At 40.9% G+C, this 8,435-nt stretch overlaps 1 protein-coding gene across 5 annotated transcripts in view; it reads left to right on the top strand.

Moving 5' to 3' along the window:
- The window catches only part of LIMS2 (LIM zinc finger domain containing 2), a 29,505-nt gene extending 23,259 nt beyond the window's left edge, over window positions 1-6,246 (top strand). For 4 of the 5 annotated variants that reach the window (XM_021544399.4, XM_085587100.1, XM_085587099.1 and 1 more), the window contains exons 5-10: window positions 945-1,094; window positions 1,924-2,074; window positions 3,128-3,220; window positions 4,075-4,123; window positions 4,310-4,385; window positions 5,165-6,246. In XM_021544399.4, coding sequence (XP_021400074.3) covers window positions 945-1,094; window positions 1,924-2,074; window positions 3,128-3,220; window positions 4,075-4,123; window positions 4,310-4,385; window positions 5,165-5,312 — 667 coding nt within the window. In that variant the 3' untranslated portion in view covers window positions 5,313-6,246. The remainder of the gene's footprint in view (window positions 1-944; window positions 1,095-1,923; window positions 2,075-3,127; window positions 3,221-4,074; window positions 4,124-4,309; window positions 4,386-5,164) is intronic. The other variant, XM_085587101.1, reaches the window with a different exon arrangement.
- Window positions 6,247-8,435: the final 2,189 nt, after the last annotated feature.

The raw sequence follows: 8,435 nt of genomic DNA, 5'->3' as shown, positions 1-8,435 counted from the left end.
TTAATCCATAAACCTGCCCTTTCCATTTGAACTTTTTATTTTGTCTGATGTATTTTGAGAATGACCTGTAAATCTCAGTGAGTGTTTGACATAGTGATACAGAGAATGAAGTAGATTTGTTTGTTTTGGGACAAAGCAACCCACAGAAGTCATTCTTTGTTGTTTGTGTTTTGCTATAAATTCTTCCCAGCCCACAATGTTGCAGCTAGAGGGATAGGTAAGAGGCAACAGCTTGTCCTCAGAGCTTGGAAGTATTGGGATAAAACTGGTGGCTTCCATCAGCCTTCACAAGTTTTTTTATGCCTTTGCCTGAGCTTTTCTACCAGAAATTTGGGTTATCTGCCTGTTTAGAAGTGTACTTGTAATGTGTTCAAGAACATGTGCTAGGAATACAGCTGCTTTCCCCACATAAAGTTGCATAGTTCTTAATTTTCTTTGACTTGGGAGTAAAAGGAATTTGTAGGCAACAAGAGGTCTCTTGTTTTTCCTAGATATTGAAGACTAAGGAATCCAGCCATGGTAAAAGGCATTCAAACAATGCACTTTGGTTTGGTACATTTTATTCTCTCTCCTTGACTCCCTCCCAGTGCGGTAATGCCTCTGATATGGTTGGATCCATTAGTTATAGATAGGGGGTTGTTGCCTCCTTTCCTTGCTCAGCTATCAGGAAAGATCTGGAGGGTTGGAAAGGATCCCTAGAAGAATGACTGGGTGATACCCCTGATGGCACATAAATCGGTGAATGTTGAAACACAGCTGTGTATCTGCTTTATACTCATTCTTCTCTGTGCAACTGGTGTGAAACAGTGGACACCAAACTGAATTATGTTTAGTCTGACCTCAGAAGACAGTTCTGTTACATAAAGTACTTCCTACAGTATCTATTATTTGTTTTAGGAGAAAGAGTTTTTTAATATTTTCTTTCCTTTACTGTGTTCAACCAGGCACCTGTGTAGGCCATGCCACAACCGTGAAAAAGCCAAGGGACTGGGCAAGTACATCTGTCAGAAGTGCCACTTGATAATCGATGAGCAGCCTCTGATGTTTAGGAATGATTCCTACCATCCAGATCACTTCAACTGCACCCACTGTGGGTATGTTGCCCTGCTGTAAACTCTGACAAAAAAGGAGAGAGACAAACAGTTAAGTCAGCAGTGCAGTCCTTCTCAAGGTCTAAACTTGTTTGCCTTCACATTGTTGAGCAAATAGAAATTGTGTGAGGAGAAACTGAAATAAGTTTGGAAAAACAAGAGGAATTTTATTTTGCCACTCAATATTCTCTTGTTCTAACATTATAATGCTAGTTTATAATGAAAGTGAAAATAATTCCATGGCATGAGCTTACCTCAAAGGCTATGTGCAGATTACCATAGTAGAGTTTTCCAAAGATAGGAGTTACCAGGCTGTCCAAAATAGTTTCACTTCAAATTCCTGGATAGAAATAAAAAGATGGCTTGATGAGCTGTGCCAGTCTTGTGGCACTGTCCATGGCCATGCTGATACCTGTCTGACCTGAATTACTTACCATGAAGACATTTTAACTGGGCACAGTACTGCCCAGAATGGGTGACAGTGCACATAAATGTCTCAAGTGTTGAGTGCCGAGGATGGTTCTTGCACCTGAGCTCTCCCATTCAGTGATACTTCAAGTCTTAGCACGGCACTGTGAGTGTCCATGTAGGTGCACCTCATATGTCTGTGAGAGTATCCAGCTGCAGTATGCAGTATGGTCTGCATACGTTCTTGTCTGGCAAACGAGAAAGCAGTTTTAGAAAGATGAGTTGACAATAACTGTGTTTCACTAGCTAAAATGACTGCATTTGTAGCGTGAATGTTGCCTAGGTTAACTTTCAAGTTCAGTCTTCCAGCAGTGGGCACTGAAGAGTTTCCCTCGGCGCCCTGAGCTCGGGTTTGTGTTGGCAGGAAGGAGCTGACGGCCGAGGCGCGGGAGCTGAAGGGGGAGCTGTACTGCCTGCCCTGCCACGACAAGATGGGCATCCCCATCTGCGGCGCCTGCCGCAGGCCCATCGAGGGCCGAGTGGTCAACGCCCTGGGGAAGCAATGGCACGTCGAGGTGAGGCCTTCTGAACCTGAAACCTCCTTCAGCAGCTGGTCTGGAAGGGGACTAGTGCTGCTTGGAAGCTGTAGGCATGCAAGTGATCTGTAATATATAATTCAGACTAAACTCAATCATTTATGCTTTGGATTGTCTTCACCTTTTGTGAGTGAATTAGAGCAGGCCCATCAGGGTTCCAAAGAAAGCTGTTTTCACAACTGTAATAACCTTAATTTTAAATTTTGTAATGATCTTTGCAGAATAGTGTTAACTGAAAACCATTAGCTTACTAATATTTTGTATGATGTACTTAGATATATCCTCTCCAATTCTAGTTACCAGGCACTTAACAGTGTTGGAATTTTTACTGAAAGCTGAGCAATTACTGCTTTTTAAACCTTTTCAGCTCATTGTTTCTGTAACTTTCAGCTGAGTCATCACAACTTGCTCTGAAGATTTTTAGTCATCTTTGTTTCAGTCATTATATGCCTCCTAGGGCTTGACCTGAGAGAGATGCTGCTGCTCATTTGGGGTGTATTTATACCAATTATATTTATGCTCCTATTTCTCTTCACTGAAACAAGCAAGATAATAGTCCACAAGTCTATCAGGATAGACACAGTAGGATTGCCTTTCCAGCAGGTCTTCCATCGATCCTTAATACAACTCTTAATTACTATAGACTAAATACCTCTTTTTTTGCTTTTATAGACTAAATATCTCTTCTTTTTTTGCTTCCATAAAGATCTTTCCTGTCTGTGCTTCATTAAAGCATTGAGGTAACAGCTTTATATGAAAAGAGGTAGGTTTAGATTAGAGACTGGGAAGAAATTCTTCCCTGTGAGGCCTTGAGGCCCTGGCACAGGTTGCCCAGAGCAGCTGTGGCTACCCCATCCCTGAAAGTGTCCAAGGCCAGGTTGGAATCAGATGAGCCTTAAGGTCCCTTCCAACCCAAACTGTTCTGTGATCATGCATTGAGCCAGGATTTATTGCCATGATTTTACCTGGTGATGGGAAAGTTGTTTTGCCTGCCATGGAATGTTGGGTTTGTTTTTTTTTTTTCTTTGACAGCATTTTGTTTGTGCCAAGTGTGAGAAGCCATTCTTGGGGCACCGACACTATGAAAAAAAAGGGTTGGCCTATTGTGAGACTCATTATAATCAGGTAAATTCAGCCATCTGTGATGTAGTTACTTGTTGTGTCTGGCAAATGCTTTTTCATGTTTTATATATGCAAAGCTATGCAGATTTTGCATAATCTGAATTTGTAGGTTCAATGAAATATTAAGAAATTAGTCGGATTTAACAAAAAATAATAGTTTTTCTTGGTAGAAAAGTGATGCTGGAAACAGAATAGAAATATCTTGGGGACACTGATTTTAATTTGTGCCATTGACAGGAAAATCACTGACCATGGGTTGAGATTAAAATCCCTGTGATTTTACTTCTAATGTATTTGTGTGGGTTTCTTTGGTAATTACTTCTTTCTGTGGGTATGAGGCAACTGTTGTGTTGTCTAAATCATAGAAAAGTAGATTAATTAAAAACAGAAAAACCAATCAAACCCTGTTTTTTTGGTGTAATTTGACTAAACAGTGTCAGATAAATAACTCTCATAAGAGGTGAGTGTTGCTGTTCTGAAAGTAGCTGTATTTTAGCAATAGTTCTGTTTCGGGGTTTGTAGCTGAGCATCAGGAGATGTTTATCTACACTAAGCATCATACTCTACCCATCCTTTCTTCTCCACAGGACTTTAAGATCCCATAACAGTACTAGAGTGTGAGGCATCAACAAAAAAGGTTTTGTAGTATTTAGTGCTATGAGATCCAAAGGAACATAGACTATTTGGCAAGTGTATGAGAAGTTATTCAGAAGATTTAAATTGGTATACTTGGAGGCTACTGCTGTATCTGGGAATTCTTTGATTATTAGTATTTAATGTTCACACCAGCTGTGTGATTTGGGGCCCATGAGTAGTTAGCAACATGAGTTCATATTCTTATTGCTTTTTCTGTACAGCTCTTTGGAGATGTCTGCTACAACTGCAGCCACGTGATAGAGGGAGATGGTAAGATTTGTTCTCTCCTTGTTTTGGGTTGCTGTCCTTGTTTCATTTGTAAGTGCAGCTGTTGCAGTCCCACAGTGGCAAGACAACAGTGTTTGTTTTCACATCTGGCCTCATTTGAATTTGGATGTAAATCTGAATTCAAACAATCCCTCTGTTTCCTCTTATTTGGTGCTTTTGCTTTTGCAGTGGTATCAGCTCTTAACAAGGCCTGGTGTGTGAATTGCTTCTCCTGCTCCACCTGCAATGTCAAGCTCACACTGAAGTAAGTCAGTGTTTGTATTTTGGACCACGTGAAGCTCATGGCTCCTGGAGGAGCCATGAGCCTCTGCCTCTCTGAAGGCCAATATACCTTTTCTCTGTGGGAGCAGGTGCTTATAATTCCACTGATTTCAGCACTGAAAGGGAGCTGACAGCATCCTCTCTGATTTATTTTCCTTCATTAATGTATCTTGTAAAGAGGTTTGGTAAGTGGGGAGCTCATTCAGCAGTACAGAGGAAAGGCTCTAAACTTTGAGGAACTGCCTGTCCTGAACAACCTGCAGCCTCCATGTCTCCTTAACTGTGGTTGCTCCCCTCAATAACAATATTTGCTATTGCATAAATTATTTTGAAATAAAATACTGTGGTACTTACCTCAAATATCTAGAAGAGGGACAGGAAAAACAGTCCTATGTTTTTCCTTTCTCAGGTTCCAACCCTTATCCTCTCTGCTGGATTGGCTCCACTGGCCATATGAAAGAGCTCTAATTCATCCCAAAGGGAACCTCTAAAGTGACACTTGTATTATTATTCTAGACTGCTACATGTAAATATATAGCAAAATCTTGCTTCCTATTTACCTACAATACTGAAGACCTCAGTTCACTGATAAGAACCCAGTCTCTATATTTGCATTACCAGATAAGGATGCAAGGATACAGATAAGAAAATGAGTTGTTTTTTAAATGGCATAGAACTCTTGCAACAGCACTGATGGAGATTTTAATTAGTGAAGCATATAGGTTGCAAATACCATTTGAATAATTGTTCTTTGTTTTAAAGGAATAAATTTGTGGAGTTTGACATGAAGCCTGTGTGCAAGAAGTGCTATGAGAAATTCCCTCTGGAGCTGAAGAAACGTCTGAAGAAGTTGTCAGAGCTGGCATCCAAGAAGATCCATCCTAAAGCTTTAGATTTAAATTCTGCTTAAAGCAAACAGGTCTGTCAGTCTCCTGACTGCACTCTTAACACAAGCTGCTGCTCACTGCAGCTGTTGATTACAGAAGCAATTACTAAGAAGTGGAACCAAAGATAAGTAGTACCTTCCCCTGCTTCTGGTGAGGTCTCTTGCATCTAGACTGTCCCTTTTCCCAAGCAATTGTCTATTAACACTGCAGGAAGAGGAGGATGAGTTCTGTTTCAGCAGTGCACAGGCTGATTATTAATTTGCTACTAACATTGCATTTTGCCTTTGTGGAGCTATACACAGTCTTTCCTTCCTCAATTGAACTGTACTACTCTTTTCACTCCACTTGTTTAAGGAATTTGGAAAAAGTGATTAAATGTAGGACTGGAAGAAAGACCAGATTTGCTCTTTCTCAGAGTATCAGAATTTTTCTTATTACTCTGGCTAAAGCAATTTTCAGGTTTTTTTAATATATAGACAAATAGTCTGCAAGTTGTCATTCCTGACTACATGCGAAAAATTCCAGTCTTTCTCCAGATTCCTGTAAAGAATATATGGGTGCTCTATCCCATATCCCAGTCCTTCTGGTTTGTAGGGCCCAGGAACCAATAGCTATGGCATTTGCACTGCCCACTTAGGCCTAGTGTTAAGGCAGCTAAGAAGTTTCCTTTGTTGCTTCTGTGCTCAGAACTAAGGAGATTTCAGCTGTCAAGGCCATGTGATCCTCTTCAGAATAGTTGGGCTCTCCTTAAGGAGAAGGTGGCTGTGGCAAACTAAACATTTTATTAGAACTGACACTAATTTCTCTGTTCTCTACTACTATGTGGATGGTAGAGCTTTGCTGGTCAACACAAAGCATGTCCTGTCCATTTGCATAGCTGGTATTTATTGAGACAGTGTGGCTGGAGCACTGGTTACTCTTCTGCATAAGGAAATTGAATAAATAATATGGTACCAATTTAAGCACTTCAGTTTTCCCATTCTCACTTTATTTGCCAGCCAAGGATATGCTTGTTGGTCACACTCCAGAAAGCCCAATTACATGAAGGTGTTCCTAATGTTTACAGATTGTAGCAAATGTGGTGCTATGCAGGAAAAAACCCCATTTTTCTTAAAATTTTTGTCCAAATAAGAGTCCCATTCATCTTTCTGACACCTGAGTGTACTTAAGGAGCAGATCTCAGACACAATACTAACATCTCAGGCATATAGTCCTCCTCTGTAATTTTGCCTGTCACCAGTGAGATTTCACTGGTCCTACTGTCTCTGCTACCACAACCCAAGGTGCTGAGAAATTTACTGCTATTGGGTATTCTTAGTACTTCTTTAGAGGTGAGCTGTCAGCAGTGCTGTTTCTGAGCCCACCCACACAATGTATGATCCCAGTGAGCCTCTGAGTCCCTCAGAGGTGACCCCCATACTTCCTTGTGCTGAACTGGGCAGCCTGAAAATCCCTTTGCATGCACAGTTGTGAGACTGCGCCTGCCCCTTTGCAAGGCTGACAGGCACTGAAGGACTAATGTCCTTTGCATGACATAAATCTTCCAAAAAGTGGCTGGTTTAGTCAGTCAAATGAACACAGCTGTTGGGCCTAGACAACACCCTGCAGCCACAGGTGAGTTAGGTAGCAAGAAGTTAAAGCTTCCCCACTTCTTGTATGTGTGAGCAGCAATTGGACTGGGGCAATAGTCCACCTTAGAATTGTGTTACCATGCTTGCTGGATCAGTACCCATGGAACTGCACTAGTGATACCAAAGCAGTGGTAGGAAATCCTGGATAAGTGATCAGAACGTGAGAATCTCTTAGAGCTTCACTACCTTTGCTAACTCTGTTTCCCTCAGCTGCTTTGCTTTTCATTGCTGTAAGTTATCATTATCTTTTGACTAGGTTGTGCTGTATCCAGTCTAACAATGATGGGGGATAGGCCTAATTTTAGCAGTAAACTCTTTCATCTTCTGACTAATTTGCACTGCAGATTCCAGTAACAGTAGCTGCTTGTGTCACTGCTTCAGGAGAACACGTGGCTATTCACTGTTCTCTCACCAGCCTTAAAATAGCCTTTTAGTTAAGGGCACAAAGAACAGCACGTCTTTTGGTGCAGTAGTGTGGCCTTGCAAAGACCCCCCATTTACAATCAAACCTGTTGTTTGGCATTTTGTCACAGCATAAAACACTTGAATTCTGACCTAGGTGCAGCTCGGTATGTTACGCAGATTCTTCTCAGCATAAAACATTCTGGTCTGTTCCTGTTATGTCAGTCACAGGCCCTGTCTAATGCTGAATCTGAGCAGCTGTGTATCCCCAGCCTCCTGGGAAGTGGTGGAGGAACACACAGCCAAACATTCCTAGTAAATATGGAAGGGCTAAGTAACTATCAGCCACTAGGTTATATTCTTTCAGCAGCCACTCTCACATTCAGCAATGGAAAATGCATGTGTATGAATGGCATTACTTCTGTGCTGCCAGTGAAGATTTAATGTGTGCCTTCACTTTGTCTCGTGTTAGAGATTTGGCAGACCTGGAAAGCTTCAGAGTTCTAAGGAGAGTTGTTACTGTTTTCTTTGATAAGCTGTTCAGTTCTCTAGGATTTGGAATATGTCCTTATCTTCAGGATGTTTTGCAAAATTAATTGGTGAACAAAATAATTGTAATCCCTGATACTAATGGAGGCTAATATTCTCTTAAGTTATTAATTTTTCACAATCATTTTTCTTATGCTTCTGCTGCTCATGGCCTGCAATGTGCAGAGTTACAATAGTTTATATTACCAACATACCTTTTGTGTGAGAGTGGAATTGAAGGAGTAGGACAAGTAACTATAAATGGCTTTAAAAAATGCATCTTCCTCTACTTCTGTCAGTCTACTTTTTTAAGACCAGGTAGACTATAGTGCAAACTCACAAGTTCTCCTCAGCACCTTGGTAGGCTGACAGGCTGGGCTTTGTTTTCTTTTTAATTAATATAGTCACGGTGTCAGTAAGAAATAAGTGGCACGCTTTTTTTCCATTACTGTAAATAGACCTGCTGGCCAAAGTCTTCCTAAGTATCACACCACTGGAGAGTAGAGATTTATATGAAGGTTGAGCTTGGCTCAGAAATCTACACTTAATAGAAGATGTCTCATACTATACATTTATATTTATACC

The sequence above is a fragment of the Lonchura striata genome, chromosome 9 (assembly GCF_050655825.1).
Source record: "Lonchura striata isolate lonStrDom1 chromosome 9, ASM5065582v1, whole genome shotgun sequence".
Lineage (NCBI taxonomy): Eukaryota > Metazoa > Chordata > Aves > Passeriformes > Estrildidae > Lonchura > Lonchura striata.
This window is presented reverse-complemented; position numbering and strand designations above follow the sequence as displayed.